Genomic DNA, 16,224 nt, shown 5'->3' with positions numbered 1-16,224 from the left:
TCGGCCGACTATAGCTGCCATATAACTGATTGTTCGGGAAAAGTATAACTTCGGTGTTTTTAGAGTTAGAGAGTTTTCAAATTTTACATGAGAGCTATTTTTGGCAAAGTAATACGACATGCTAAAATTCTATTAAATTTTACATGACATGCTATTTTTGGTTAGTTAACCCGACCTACCAAAATTCATAACGATTGGTCGACTATATCTTATAGCTGCCATATAACTGAACGATCGGAAATAGTTTTTGGTAGAAATACCAACTTTGATATTTTTGAAGATAGAAGCTTTTTTTTAGATTTTGTATTATAATAAATTGGGTTATATTATGATATTCTCATAAGGATCGGCCAACTATATTCGATGTTTGCGATATATATCCGGTTTTAGCTGCAAGGGTATATAAACTTCGGCTCTGCTTGAAGTTGCTTTCCTTTCTTGTTTAGGAAAAGTAATGTTACAAATAGAATTAAATTTTAATTTTTATCGTTTTTGATAATATCATTCGGCTGGATTGTGAAAAAAAGAATCCGCCCCCGGGTGGACTCGAACCACCAACCTTTCGGTTAACAGCCGAACGCGCTAACCGATTGCGCCACGGAGGCACCTGCATGACCTTGCAAAATGATGCTTGCAATTCGTTCAATCAATGCCTAAAATCCTGAAAATTATAAAATATATATTATAATTTTCTACTCCTTAGATATAAAATATTTTAACAGATCCAAAAATACTGTTTCCGCCCCCGGGTGGACTCGAACCACCAACCTTTCGGTTAACAGCCGAACGCGCTAACCGATTGCGCCACGGAGGCTACTTAAATCACAAAATTTTTCAGTTCATCCTAGGGAATGTTGGCATAAAACCTTCATAGGGACCTCTTTCTTTACCTTTGATGCTCATCAATATGTGATGCTTAAACACCATCGAAAGGCGAATCTCGAGACAGTTGTTTTTGTTTAATAACGTTATTTTTATTGTTATGGATTCCATCCTCAGCTTGTTAATGAAAAAGCTAACTTAAAGATAAATTAGTTTTAAAATGCCTATAAACATCATAGTCATAAAAGATTACAAATAAATAAAATATTGTAAGTAAATAAAATATGCACATTAATGCTTGCAAAATAAATAAGGAGTAAATATTGAAACAATGCCATCCTAGTACCTTTTTTAAAGGTAGCAAAGCAAAGAAAACCCGCCATCCACTAGATTGTACAACGCCCAAAACAAAACAAAAGGTCCTAACAAAAAAATATAACTAAAAGTATGGCGTCGTCGCCGGCTAAGAAACGAGAGTGAATGGGGATGGCTGCCACCGCTGCCTAAAATAAACGCAATGTGCAACGATAAATAGGCCGCTCTTCTCTCACACACCGCTATTTTAGTTTTTTTTTCTATTTGGCAATGCACTCTCCGACACTGAATCGCGCAGGAGAGTCACGGAGACTTCCTGCAGCCGCAACCAAGTGCAAGAGCAAGAGTAAAAATTGGCATCGGCCAATTTACGTCATCGCTGGGTACTCGGAGACTTGAAACTATGAACTGGCACATCTGAATCTCTCTTCCGGAGCCCTATCCATAATAGATCATCAAAAAAAGGGGTATTTTTAGTTTAAGAAATTATAGATTTTGTAATTTATAGATTTTGACTATCTCCGTTTAAATAACCAAATCATAATCAATCTCCTACTGAGGTCTGATATTAAGTTGATGAAACTCTATACTATAGAGTCTATACGTATAGCATGTCCGCCAACTATTCGAAAGACTATGTTTGATCTGTTAATGGTTAATAGTGGTTCATATGGCGCTTATTCTAGAACTCTAGAACGAACCGTCCTCCGAAATAGCCAGGTGATGGGAGGATGGGAGGTGGGCAGGCGAAGAGTGTATGTCTGGGAGAGCGGGTGCCTCGTTGCAACAGTAGTTTTCGCCATGGCTCAGTGCTCATAGCGAATTCGTTTTCCCTGCTCTATTTGCCTCCCATTCCCACGTCGTCCAAACTATAAACCTGTAAAGTTGCATGCGCCGCTCTCCCACTCGTATTTGCATACGGTCGGCTGTTTATGTGTGTGTAGGTACACGTACGTGTGCGTCCGCCGCGAGTGTAAAATTATTCATTTTTTCTAAGGTTCAGTCCCAGAGTTGAAGGTCAGTTGATGCTTTATGTCATTCAACCTGCTGCCGTCGTTGGTTCGTAGTTGTTGCCCTAGCATTTTCGTCATTGCTGCGCCAGCATTTTGTGTTGTTGCTGTTCACATGCTTGCAGCTCGCGTGTCACTCAGATGGGGCGTGAGTTGCGCCCCCTATTGCGGGCTAGTCGTCTTTTTATGCAGCTGCTAGGGGGCAAGACGAACGAAGGCGGCGCATTCTCCCTTGCCCTGGGCCCCAGGGCCGAGTGCGCTTTATTGGATTTCCTGGGTAATAGGTTCAATACACGATTACAGCAAATTAGCTTAGGAAAGCGACAGTACAACAGTACTCGCTTACGTTTCTGAAGTTCATCCAGTCAGACACGATTAATAATTATCCAGTCAGACACGTAAAATTAAAAAAAAAGCCTCTAGTTCTAGTTTTTTTAATTGTCCCTATTCCGTCTATTCAAAATATAGAAAGACATCAGGTAATGTACATAAATATGTATGTACATATATACAGACATACCTACGAAGAGTGAAGATTCCCTTGAAAACAAAACATTAAAATCAAAAGTCTCAGCGAAATCAGCACAAAAAGTGTGTTACAAAGTCACAAGCGCAAAAACAGCAACGGCAAGTAGACTCTACGCCACGGTGAAGAAGAAACCAAAAAGCAACAACTCAAGTCCACAAATAAGCCCAGCACGAAAACCAGTTTTCGTAGTCTCAAAAGTTCCGCACACTGGCCAAGAGCAACAACAAGTTTGTGTGACCAAGTACGCGCACTCTGAAGTCAAACTCGAAATTCCAGAATAGTAAAATGGAAAATAAAATAAAAAGATGACTTCTGCATTTTATGGAAAATAAATACTACATTTTAAAGCTTCCTGGCTTTTTTAATACTTTGACCCTAATTCTGTGTTATCTTTTGCATATGTTGCATTACCTATTATTACCCTACATGGCATCAGCCATAAACAAGAGAACTAGAGTTTTTTAAATTTAAGGTGGAATGAAAATGTTTTTTTAATCTAAAATTACTTTTGTCCCTTAGTCTCATTTTATTAAAAAAATTATCGAAAATTTTATTGGCAATATTTTTCATAACAAGCATATGTATGTACATTATATTGGATGTCATTGAATACCATGATGTTTTGCGGGCCCACTGTGCTTCAACCGCTGACTGCTTTAACTGCACAGTTGTTGTTCTTGTGTTGGAGCTGTCGCGAAAGTCGAGCAAAAAGCAAAAAATCAAATCAAAAAACAGAAACGAAAAGCCAGAAAGCAGCATGTCAAGCCGAGTCGACGCAGGGCGCTTGCGCCACTCTCACGAGATACCAGTGTTGCCGTTTTATCCTTTTTCCGGACAGATCTTGTTCCGCAGTTTTTAACTTCGTCAGCCGGAAAAAATTTAAAACCCCCCCTAGCCGTTTATCTGTCCTTTTTTTTTTTATTTTGGCCTGGCCTTTTTGTCCGCTTTTTATTTTTGTGTAAAGTGCTGAAAAGTAATCCAAATAAATTAATGCAACCCTGTTATAATCGTAAATCGTATATATCGATATACAGTCCTATCAGGTTTTACTGACAATCAGGCACTGAAATTAGGGGACCAAAACCCGAACGACTTTGACAGTCGAATGGACTACCTTGCATAATTGTATCATACAATTAGAGCAAGAAATTTGTAAAAATTATTATTGCGGGAGTTTCTTTTGAAATTTTTGCGGAACAGATGCCAAAAGAAGTTTACAACCAAAAGTTCCGTGATTCATGGCTAAATCAGCCGGATCTGGTGCAGTGGATGTGTCGTGATCAAAAAGACAAGGAAAAGGCATACTGGAAATGCGTTTTGGGCAGTGAGAAATTATAAGGGCTCGGCTGGCAATAACCCATTTATGGAATTGGCAACATTTTCTCTACAACTGCTGTCGCTGCCCTGGTCAAATCCAGAAGTTGAGCGTGATTTTAGCCAAGCTTATTTGGTAAAAACCAAATTGCGCTACGCCGGAAAGGCGTATGTTGCCATGAATATGAAATTCCTGAGCTAAAATTCCTGAACTTATGCAGTTATTTATTTTATTTTTTTTTTAAATTTTTATCAGTTATTAATAACCTTTAATGGTAATTTAGCTAAGAATACAGAATGGTTGAATGGCAAGCAAGATGATTCTGCTAAGTGGTTCCATCTAGACTTTTCTCAGACCGTCCAAAATATTGAAAACGAAGAGAACGAGCCTAAAGATTGCAATCTCCAATTTGATTTTGATGACAGCTTAGCAGAAGAGATAAACGAGTTGACGGAGGATGCACTTGAATACAACTGGCAGGTTTTGTCATATTAAGGAACTATAATTCTACCGAGTGGACTACCTTAACAAAATATTTTTTCCATATATTTTATGTAATATCACTCTTTTATATCACTCATCATTCTTGCAAAGATGACATGGACGATGTACTAAACGAGTTGGCAACCAATAAAGAGTGATATTACATAAAATGTATGGAAAAAATATTCGGTCTGGTTTTTTGTCCCTTTTTAATTAACTTTTGTCCTTTTCTATCCTCTTTCTATTATAAAATCAATCTAGCCTTTTTTGTAACGAGCTGACGGGCAACACAACACTGGTAGGTACGTTGACGTTTGAGTTTCAGAGTTTGTAAGCGCTCGCTCTCTCTCTTAGTTAGTTCGCTGCCGACGTCCGCAGAGCGAACCGGTAGCCCCATGTACCAACCGGGTTAACGGATAAGAAAAATCTGACCGCACGGATAAATTAGCACCTCCCAAAGAAACAGATGTTGCCTAGACAATGTTGCGTTTGGCCAGTGTTGTAAGCGTCGCGGTCTCTCGGGTAACACAATTTACATCGCGCGTGTTAAAATAAAGAAAAAATGGAATTAGGCTCGGAAACTGGGCCGTAAATACTGGGCCCTCGAAGAACACTCGTAAACTCACAGAGTGCATCAACAGTCGGCTCGAAAAAAGGCCTCTTCGTGGTATGCTTGTGGTTCATGTTAAGAAACAAATTCCCATTGCTTGTGGCCAGCGGAAGAAAACAAACCAAAGAAGTGGAAAACCTTGTTGGTTGTGCGTGAAGTGTGTAGAAAAGGTTTTTATTTAAAAATTAAAAGTTATTTAAGCAATAAAAACTGGGCCGAGCTAGATACTTTGTTGTTGTTGCTGCCGTTGGCGAGTGACACGTCCCCCCAAAGCCCTCCCCCGCCCATTGACAACATTCCATGCAGTTGGGCGCTTGTTTACTCGCTCCGCAAGAGAACAACTGAGAGAGCGAACGAACCGGAGAAGGAAAAACGCGATTGCTGGTTGCTCTCTGTGCAACGTTTTGATAAACCAGATGAAAAACAATGCTTAAAGTTAATAATTTCCACAGTGCGGTGTCCCAATAATAGTTTCATTCAACCTTTTTGCTGAGCTAGGTATTATTTGATTTGCATTTCAGTTTATTGCGACAGCAGAAAATGCAACGGGAAATGCACGTGTCGTGGGGTTCAGAAGGGAGAGCAGTATACTCTCCAATTTGTCGGCTCTCTTATCGTACAGAATATGCATCTGAACAGTGGTCTAATGGATATTTTTTATCCACATTAGGGTTCGTTTTTTTTCTTAAGGAATAAAATATTTTAATAAAAACTAGAATGTTGTACCGTGAAAAAATATTAAAAATCCCGTTTGATAAATCTCATTCAGCACGTTGAAAACTCAGCAGAAGAATTCTTAATTGAAAATATATACATACGTACCATTTAAATACAAATTATTGCAATATTGAAATTCAAAAAATGTTAATTTCAATCTGAAAATTAAAAATAAAATACTCCAAGTTTCTTTAAATTATGAAGTTGTTTAATGACGAATTTTAATTGCCACGGGTTCATTGTCTTGTTTCGAGTATTATAATGTGCAAAAAGTTCGGCAAAATGGGTCTTTATAAAAATGAAGAATTAAATAATTTAATAAAATAAAGAAGCAATACTTATCAAAACAACAAAAAGAAAAATATTGAAATTAATAAATATTTTATTCAAAAACACTATTTTGTCAATTACAGATTTTGGCACATAGTAAAAAAAACCAAAAATTATAAAGCAATATAACGAGTGAATACAATAAAAATTGTAGTGAAACTAAACTTACACTAAAGTGTAATATTTTTGGATTAAATCAATTAAAAACTACTGGTAAGTGCAAGCTTATTGGGAATTGAATAAATTTATTTCGGCTTTCGAATTGGAATTATTTTTTGAATTGTAAAAGATTTAGTTTCCCGAACTCTATTGCCAAACTGCGGGCTCGCAACCCAACTTGATAATTGAAAAATTGATTTGGTTCTGCTAATTAGTATGCGCATGAATTGCAGCTGCTCTGCGGTCGGCGACGTCAGCTATTGGAAATGCAGATGAGTTGCCGTCGCCACATCGAGTTTCCCCGTTTTTTAAAAAAACACACTACCCAAACGAAAAGAAATGATCTTTTTATACACATATGTATCTACAGCGGAAATGCATCATTTTCAGAGTGTCTGTCCATCTAGTTCCCCCCTTATCATCGGTCGTTCAATTGTGTCCGTCCGGACAGACGAGTGCCAACATAGGAACGTCGGTCCACAAAATTAGTGCAAGTGCAACATGCCAAACGCGAATTGAAGCGAGCCGAAAGGCTAATAAACTCTTAGAAAGTAGACTGTTGTTTATATATTTTTTTAGTACCAGAAATAGATTTCAATCGAACCAAGTGACAAATTTGTATTCGCCATTCGGTGAAAGTATAAGAATTTTGCGAAAAGCTTCGCCCATTGATTGAGTATTCTATCTATTCGACTGCTGGGTTAATTAAAAGTTGATGGTCGGTCTAGGGCGGTAGGCATACATCGGGTGTGTTATATAATAATTTATCGAAATTGGGTCACAGCACTCGGATTCGGTCGGTCGTTTGGTGGGCGGCTCGGGCCAACATGAAACGACCTTATCAAGGATTCTGGGTCAATATGCTTACGCCATTTTGTCGGCGCCCCGCTTGGCTGCGCTCCCGTAAGTGACTTGCCTGTTCTGGTGAGAGTGGGGTGGGGATGTGTTTAGGGTGCATCGCTTGCGGGTGGCACACTTGAGAATTGAATTCTGTGTGTGAGCAAGGGCATCGCTTCGAAAGGGACGGGGTGGCAAGCTCTGCTTTATTTACGTTTGACGGTTGCATGCCACACGACCTGAAAGTGCATTAAACTACTGCATTGACCCCGTTTGGCTTCAGGTAATTGACATCTAGTCATGCAATTCAGTTTCCTTCAAGAAAATTGATAAAACCGAACACTAAAGGTACTCGAAAAAGTATTAATTCAGTTGAGTAGTATGATTAATAAACAGAAAGCCGAAAAAACGGATAAAGGATTATAAGAATTGTCGAGGATAAACAGAAGCCAAATCCCACGACAATTAAAATCGAACCCACCCGTCCTTAAGGACGCCTTAACGAACAATTTTCAACAATCTATAAATTTTCTTCAAAGTTTCTGGATTCTCCTTGTAATTTGATTGTCGTATATTGATATGTGCAGTTTGTTTAGGGTATATTATGTGCCTCCGTGGCGCAATCGGTTAGCGCGTTCGGCTGTTAACCGAAAGGTTGGTGGTTCGAGTCCACCCGGGGGCGGAAACAACTTTTTGCAGTTTTATTTCATTTGTTGTAATATTCATTTATTTGTTACAAACTTTTTTTTTTTTTTATATATTTATGTTACATACAAAGTTTGAAATGTGAAATTTAGATTTAAAATACATTGCGAATTGCGAAAAAAATTCCTAAAATGTTTAAAATAAAAGCCGCCCCCGGGTGGACTCGAACCACCAACCTTTCGGTTAACAGCCGAACGCGCTAACCGATTGCGCCACGGAGGCCTTGTAATCCCCCGGAAATTATACATTAGTTCAAATGTTCTATGTTACTGAAATGACAGATTTACAAATATTTGTTTGTGCAATTGTAACATTTAATAAATACAAAGAAAAAAAAAACATTAAAAACTTTTAAAACCAAAAAGAAAAGGTGCATGGAGAAGCTTTTGGGCTTTATAAACTGACTTAGCATGCATGGAGATTTTGGCAAGCTCGCTGCATGTGCCTCCGTGGCGCAATCGGTTAGCGCGTTCGGCTGTTAACCGAAAGGTTGGTGGTTCGAGTCCACCCGGGGGCGGCAACACATTTTTGCTGCAAGATTTGTTGGGAAAAATTTGTATCCTTTTTTCTTTAATAGTTTGTGATTTTTTTCTTCCTTTTATCAATAATTCCCTCCAACGAAGTTCAATTGGATTTTTCTTGAAAGTGTACATGTATGTTCCAAAATGAGACGAGTTAACTTGTAATTTTTTTATTTTCGCTTCATGAGGAACAATACAAACAATTTTCACGTAAAATCTGTAAAATAAAATAGATAATAACGACTTATGACATTTTCTTTGCAGATTTTGGACAGTAGAGAATTATGTGAAGATTACTGCAAATGGACATCATGAAGGCGTGGCCATGCTTGCAAATCCTTTCAATAAAACAATCAACAGGTCATAAAAAGAATCTCATGAATCTCTCACAATGTACCGTCTGAATGCAATTCAGCAGCAGGAGCAGCAACCACAGAACGCAGCTGCAACCAGCGGGCAGAGTCAAACAAAGATAAGACGATCGATTCCCAGCCACGTCTTGCTGCAACAACAACTTTCGGTGGCTGCTGCATCCTCCCCCGCGCCATCCGCCACCGGTGGTCCTGCTCTCTGCCCCCTTTCTGCACCCACATCGTCCGCCACCCACAACCATGCCGCCCTGACCTTGCTTGTGGCGAATGGCGGCGCAACAGGCGCAACAACAGCAACGGTAATCGAGGATAAACAGAAGCCAAATCCCACGACAATTAAAATCGAACCCATGGCAGACGTTGTATCCCTAGCAACCGCCTCCACTGGAGCGCCCGCCAATGCCAGCACTGCCGCCTCCATAACAGCAACTTCCAGCAAGCCAGCAGCATCAACGTCGGCGGCTGCAGCTGCGTCGGGAGCAGCCAACGGGCACTTGGTCCTGGTTCCCAACAAGCGGGCCCGCCTGGAAGTGTAAGCATTTTTAATCTCAGTAATTTCTTATATTTTCTGATTCATATTTTCGTCATTCTTTGCAGCTCCGACGACTGGATGTCCGCCAGTCCGAGTAGCGTTCCGAGCTCGGCGCCGCCGCTCTCCCCGGGTTCACAGAACCACAGTTACATGTCTAACGGTTACGCCTCGCCCACATCAGCAGGAAGCTACGACGCCTACAGTCCAAATTGCAAAACAGGTAAGCTTAGCCATGATATATCCCAAGATTCAAGAGCCAACATAAATTCGAATATTTCCGAGTCACAATTGAATTTCTCCATCATGGATTCCTACTCCATTCTTACTCATCATTGTCAATTGATAGATAATAAACTATGTTATTATTAAACTATTTTGATAGCATATTTCGTCAATTTTCGCGCTCGACGTCTTAAATTTAAAAATTTTCTTCTGTTTAATGTTTAACAGAAATCTTCGTAAAATTGTATGACATATTTTTTTCCTTGAAATTTCTGTACAGTTTGTCCGAAAGATGGCGCGCAATGTAAGGAGTATGTGAAAATCCATTTTTACGACGCCATCTATTCGAGTTTAGAAAATGTCGTATGCTTCCTTTTTAAAAGAAGCTAGCAGATGGCGCTTCTACGGGGGCTAGCTAACATTCGGACTATTACCATTACGGTCTCTGTTAATTTTCGACAGATGGCGCTAAAGTTGGAAACTTGGAAGTTTCAAATTATGTTTAACGCCATCTGCCCAAAAAAGTTTACATGCATTTTTTAAATGCATGACTAGGTGGCGCTAAAAGTATTGTATTGCGTATTGTTATTGGTTATGGTGTTTTCGACAGATGGCGTGTGTGGTGTTAAATTTATGGTGTTTAATTTTGAAGAAATTAGGCACGCCATCTGTGGACAAACAAAGTAATTTTAGTTGAGAGAAAAAAACGTTAAAATGTTCCATAAAATTTTATGGCGGAAAATTTTTATATTTTAGAACAGAAAAAAGCGACAAAAAGAATTTTTTTCCAAAGTCCATCAGGTTATTCGGGAGATTCATGCGCATCCTGGTCACAAAGTGCAGCTTCTCTACGGCAGGCACCTACCACGACTACACCCCTACATGAGTTTTGGAGCCAGTCGAAGTCTGAAGAAGATCGAGAGATTGGAAAATTTGAGATATTCGTCCGAGTAAATACTATGAAATACTATATTCGTCCGGGAATGAATCAAACAAACGAATCACACCTTCCATTGCCTCCTCGGCTTTTTACGATTTAAGCTAGTCCTTTTAAAAATAAAATTATCGAATGCTTTCAAGCCTTGTAAAATTATTTGCATGATTATATAGCAAAGCTTTGATTTAAAATCTCGCTTCTAATCCGGAAAAGGGCTATCTCAGTTAAGAACGGCATAGACGGAATGAAACACTTGGGTTCATACTCCCACGCAGACAGTCATTGTGGAAATAAGCCGAGAACGTGCCTTTCACCTTTCACGTGAAAGCGCGACCAGCTTCAAGGTCGCAGGCGCTGCAGACAACGCAAATAAAAGGCCAAGAACCCGGGCCACCCATTCCAATCCATCCCCTCGTGTAAGCCTCGAAATTGCCAAAACGCGCCAATGTCGGACGAGGGAAGCGGACAGACAGACAGGGCAGGCAGGGAAAGAGGCACATAAATGCGGCGTTGGTGGGCGGGGCTACGGTAGGCGTCTGACTGACAATGGCAATAAAGTTGAAAGTTCAAGGTCACCAGACGAGACGGCACAAACACACAAATGCGATGTCGGCGTCGTTTTTCGACTCTAAATACTCTTGGCATCGTAAAAACTTGGGCTGTCCATGTAGTGGGGGTAGGAGGGGGAGGCGGAGGCGGAGACACAGGAGAGGCAACAAACTCTGAGGCAGCACCATCACCCACCGCCCACCACCCGCAAACTCACAATCTGGCAAACCCGCAAGCCGCCCAACCCGCCAGACACACGCACAAGCCAACGCCCTGGGCACGGCTTCAGATCTCGTTTAGGGTCCTGGGGGTTTCCTTTCCTGCCGGTCCTTGGTTGCTTGGGTTGCTTTTATGACTCCTAAAATAAATGGCCGCAGTCGGCCCGAAAATAATCGATCCTGTGCCACCCCTCCTGCTGCCCTTTCCCGGATTGTGCGTGCGACCCAACCTGTTTGGCTTTCACTCGCTCGCTTGGGGAGGTGTCTGGCGGGGCGCGGGCTGCGGCGACCCAAAAATCGAGCAGTGTTCGTGGGGTGGGGGTGGGGAGGCTGGGAGGGAGCGTGCGTAATGAAATCATGCCAAGGCTGATGTGGCTGGAAGGCCGGGCCAGCCAGACAGAATCCTTCGGTGGAGTCTCTCCCCCAGCTGAGTCTGTGTGGTGAGTTAGCCGCCGTTGTTGTTTTTTATGCGTTGCCATTTCACCGACAATTGGGTTGGCTCTCTTCGGGGGAGCGTGCAATGGGGCGTATGCGCAATTCGAGAAGAAACTCTCAAAGGCAGCCTTACAAAATTCTTTTTTTCCACGCCGACTGGGGATTTCTAAACTATTTTGCAATGTTTTCTTGGCCATTTGCTTGGTGACTCCCATGCTACCGATTTCTGGTAAGTTAATGCGCTACTGACATGGCCAAGGACACTTTCGAATGGTTTGCCCGATGCATCCGTAGATTCCTTACCCTGCCCACTTACTCCAATTGTGATTCACTTTAAGGAATGCCCGTCAAAATCGAGAAAGGTAACCGTCACACATCCCTCTCAAGTTCACGTCGCAGAACCTTCTTAAGTTTCGGGAAACTAGAGTGCCTCTAACCCATAAATTAGCATAAAGGTGCTGGCTCCAGGCACTTTCCAGAGAAACCTTAGCCCAGCCAAATCGAATCGATCGCATCGATTGAACAATGTATGCAATTAGGTTCGCCGATGTCTAGACGGCCGGGCCCAAGCTTATACTCGGCTTAATCTGCGCAGGACACGCAACGGCAGAAAGGAAAGAAAGGGGGCGAGGAGCAGCCAGGGGAGCGCTCTTCAAGGCTTCCAACAAAGGTTTTTCAATCATGTGCCCGAAACATGATAACCGTTGCCAGTCTGGCTTTGTGTCTGGACTCTGTCCAAGAAGCGATTCGGCCGAATCTCTGGCCGGAGAACTGGTTTCGCCGCCTCGCCTCCTCTCGCTTGCATTTCCTGATTATGTCTTAGAACTCTGGGCTTGACCAAAATGCGATCTTCCGTCCTCTCGAATTTGTCGCTGCGGTTCTTGTTTGTCTCGTCCTTCTCGTCTTTTGTTCAAGGTCTTCGCTTCTGCGTCGGAGCTTAAGGACAGCTGCTTTTTTTTTTGCAACCAGCAGGTACACTTGTCTGCCTTTGTTCCAAAAATAAAGGAGAAAAAAGCAGAACTTTTGCCTTAGTGTGTCAAATGGTCTGCAGGGGTTGCTTAACTACTGCAAACGAGCGCAGAGCTGGCGGACGGACAGACGGACAGTCGGACGCCCGGACGGACCAGCGGACGGACTTCAGTATCGGTGCAAAGGCAGAGCCATTGTTTATACGTTAGCTGGCACATGTTTGCGATTCTCTCTTTTTTCGTTCTTCCTCCATGGAAGCGTCCCTGTACCGAAAAGTGTGTATATGGCTTGACCTTGATCTTGAAAGCATATATGTATTTATCTATGTATGTACAGTGGTTGTACGTAGCGGAATACATTACCCAAGTACACTTTAGCTGAACGATGTAGAGCTTTCGGAACAGTCGGATACTAATAAGACTTCTGAGAGGCGGAGGACTGAAGATTATTTTCAGTGCATGGAGCGCTCTTACACGCTTTCCGCAGCACCCCTGGCTAACCCAGTGAGCTTGTAACCCAATTAACTTCCATTTCAGCCGCCGGCTTCGGTTCAGAGCTCGAAAAACGAAAAGTTACCCCAAAGCTCAGGGCCCAGCACATGAGGAGCTGGCGAAGGGTTAAAACAAATTTGAAACCCTGGATGGCGAGCGTCCCCGCCACGACCCTGGTGCACATACGACTGCCACTGCCACTGCGTCTGTGTGCGTTTTCAATACGTGGAAGCATAAATAGGCCAAATGCCATTAGTATGTCGGTGTGTCGGTGTGTGGCCGGGCTTCATGCAGAACCCTCACAATTAATTCGCACAAACACAAAGAACATTCGAAAAAAATAACAAATTCTCCTGGCACACAAACACATCCGAACTCACACACTCGCACGTGGCTGTGCATTTGCGAATCCAGTTTGTCCTTGAAATTCATGTGAAATTTTTCGGCACAATAATGACGAGCTGAAATCATAAAGAAGTTAGTTATCAAGTTTCGTTCGAAAACGGATCTAAAATTCCCGATATATAACCATAGTATATTGAAGTAAAATCACTAGTGGCTTACTGCACTAAAGGATTGTTTCTCAATCTTCAAAATGGGAAAAATATCTGAAATATTCTACAGGCATATGGTTTCAGCAGAATGTGTATGTATGTACATATTTATTTGTAAATGATAGTCAGAAAGAATACTTCAGATTGTGACTCATAGAGGTGTGATTTCACTAAACTCCCTAAGAAGTTTTAGAAAAGTCAAACAATTTTCGATTTTTATCCTGGCAGCCACATCCACTCCCTAAAAGCTCCTTGTTTTGGATCCACATTATCTTATAAAACACTACCCTGTTTGCTTTTGCTACCAAGATTTATTTAATAATTCCCACTTAGTTAGAATACCTCCTGAACGTGAGGTACGTGCTGTAGAAGGTGTTACCAGTTGTTTAGAAAATGTACAACCAGAAAGGTAAATAGAGAAGGGTGTCCTGGCTGGAGGACCTTCAATTGCAAGCGAGAGCATCAGATGCCACTGCGACCTTCTCCATGAATAGTTTAGAATGGGAAGGTAGTATTGGGGGGGCCAATTTCTAATTTCTACTTATGGATCCTACGGTCCTAGATTTGTAACCAATATCATTATATTGATCCATATCAACGTACATATTTCAATCTTTCTCCGCAAGAGATGCTATTGGCAGGCGAATCGCGATTCTCGCGTCTGGCTCCGCTGATACATTTGTGATGGGATGGAGGTTGGTTCGCGTATGAGTATTAAAATATAGCATGTGTGCACATGGAACACTCACTGCTATTGCCGCTGCTGGGGCTGGGGCTGGGGCTGGGACTGGGAGTGGGACGGGGTTGGGGCTTTTGTTGTTGGCGGGCGGACTGCTGTTTGCACTTTTTCGCATATCGCGGCTGGCCTTGAATTAATACAGCGAACTTTGGCTTTTGGCGAGTCGCGACAGTTTATCGTACATCTCTGTAAAAAGATAATTAATTTCATGGCATCGGCTCTGATAATTACCGAGCGCATTTCATTTTTCTCCTCCTCGATTGGTTTCTTTTTATTTTATTATTTTTGCACACATTCCCCTGCATACATATCTGAGTACATCAGTATGTATTTATGTACATATGTATATGTATCGTTTTAGCTGGTTGCATTTTGTCACAAAATCAAAATGAAAGCGACGAGTGACTTTCGTTTCACGCGAATTCGGAGAGAGATGTATGTACATACATATGTACATTCAACATTCATGTATGTTTGTATGTATATACATACGTATAAAAAGCGAATATACAAACACGAGCGATAATTTCCAAAAATGTGCCAACAACAAAGAGAAACCCATTTCAAGGTCACACACACAGCTCCACGTCCAGACGCAAAAACACTCACACCGATAGAGTTTGCAAAAAATAAAAATAAAAATAAATAAATAACAATAAACACACGGTCGAGATAATTTTCGCTTTATTATTTTTCGGCGTTATGATACAGTGCGTCTCAGAGTTGTAGGAACTATTGAATAATATATGGCAATAGAATCTATACTATAGATTATTGTAAGTTTTGATTGGAAAACAATGGTTAGCAGTTCAGTATACAATTTATTCTTATAAGATTTTGGATCAAAAATCTTCAACAAGTATTTTCAAATGCTGTAACTGTAACTGTGTATCTACCATTTTTCAATTAAAGAGAACACTATTATTGCTTAGTCTCTTGGAGCTCGTATCTGTACCCCTCCTAGCAGTCTCAAGTTCTCTAGACCCCGCACACAGCCATGCCCGTTTATTTATTATTATTAAATCAGGTCAGAGACCCATTAACACATATACACCCCGAGGGGCGGGCGGGAGCCGGGAGGGCCGTGGTCTTTGTATATTTCATCAGTCGTCATCGTATATGGTGCTTTTTTTCTCTCTGCCGAGACAATTATCTGAATGCGTTTTGTTGGGGGTCGCTCTCCGACAGTCGGGCGGTCAATCCGCCAGTCAGTCAGTCAGTCAGCCCGACAGTCAGCAACGTCATCAAGATGGCCGCTGAGCAAAAACAAGTTGAAATGCCAGGTCGCTAAAAATAAACTTCATTACGGTGCACGTAGACTCATTTCTCCGAATCTCGCATTTAAAGCAAATCCATTCAGTCGCCGAGCGGCAATAGATGAGACAATACAAAGGATGCCTGATTATGGTGCATAGTTCTGAGAGATCTGCGTCCTTCAATATCGCATCATATCGCTGTTTCAGATACAGTATCTGGTGTTTCGGGTGCATTGTACCCACATTATTTAGCTATTAATCATAGACGCACACCTGTATCTGAGCTATCGCCGCTTGGGTGTGTGTGTTGAGAGCACTGAAGACATCAATCAATACTGAGATGAAAGCACAAACAAGACGGGTCTCCCCTTCTCTGCAGTTTTTCCTCTTTTCTTTTAATTAATGGCAGCTCGCCCGCTCTGCTCCCGATTCCTCGCACTCTTATTTTCTTTTCTATTTGCGTTATTCGCGAACTTTTGTATCTCAGCCAGAAGATAAATACCCCGAGTGTCATGCTCTCGGAATGGGGTGTATAGATGTCGTGACGAATACTAAATACATGTCTCAAGATGTGTCAAGTTTAAGGCATACACATCCC

General features: G+C 41.6%; 1 protein-coding gene and 5 non-coding genes across 7 annotated transcripts in view; 3 read left to right on the top strand and 3 right to left on the bottom strand.

Moving 5' to 3' along the window:
- Positions 1-531: 531 nt before the first annotated feature.
- On the bottom strand, positions 532-605 carry TRNAN-GUU (transfer RNA asparagine (anticodon GUU)). The gene has a single exon. It is a non-coding gene; the product is annotated as a tRNA-Asn (tRNA).
- Positions 606-740: 135 nt separating this feature from the next.
- Positions 741-814, bottom strand: TRNAN-GUU (transfer RNA asparagine (anticodon GUU)). The gene has a single exon. It is a non-coding gene; the product is annotated as a tRNA-Asn (tRNA).
- Positions 815-4,864: 4,050 nt separating this feature from the next.
- Positions 4,865-16,224, top strand: part of EcR (Ecdysone receptor) — a 62,899-nt gene continuing 51,539 nt past the window's right edge. The window contains exons 1-4 of one of the 2 annotated variants that reach the window (XM_070278983.1): positions 4,865-5,241; positions 6,215-6,344; positions 8,618-9,256; positions 9,322-9,476. In XM_070278983.1, coding sequence (XP_070135084.1) covers positions 8,745-9,256; positions 9,322-9,476 — 667 coding nt within the window. In that variant the 5' untranslated portion in view covers positions 4,865-5,241; positions 6,215-6,344; positions 8,618-8,744. Of the gene's footprint in view, positions 5,242-6,214; positions 6,345-8,617; positions 9,257-9,321; positions 9,477-16,224 lie in introns of those variants that run through there. The other variant, XM_070278984.1, reaches the window with a different exon arrangement.
- TRNAN-GUU (transfer RNA asparagine (anticodon GUU)) lies at positions 7,736-7,809 on the top strand. Its single transcript has one exon. It is a non-coding gene; the product is annotated as a tRNA-Asn (tRNA).
- Positions 7,981-8,054, bottom strand: TRNAN-GUU (transfer RNA asparagine (anticodon GUU)). Its single transcript has one exon. It is a non-coding gene; the product is annotated as a tRNA-Asn (tRNA).
- Positions 8,276-8,349, top strand: TRNAN-GUU (transfer RNA asparagine (anticodon GUU)). Its single transcript has one exon. It is a non-coding gene; the product is annotated as a tRNA-Asn (tRNA).

Source organism: Drosophila bipectinata, chromosome 2R, assembly GCF_030179905.1.
Source record: "Drosophila bipectinata strain 14024-0381.07 chromosome 2R, DbipHiC1v2, whole genome shotgun sequence".
In the NCBI taxonomy this organism is placed as follows: Eukaryota; Metazoa; Arthropoda; class Insecta; order Diptera; family Drosophilidae; genus Drosophila; species Drosophila bipectinata.
Note: the sequence above shows the minus strand (reverse complement) of the source record. Positions and strands in the feature narration are given on the sequence as shown.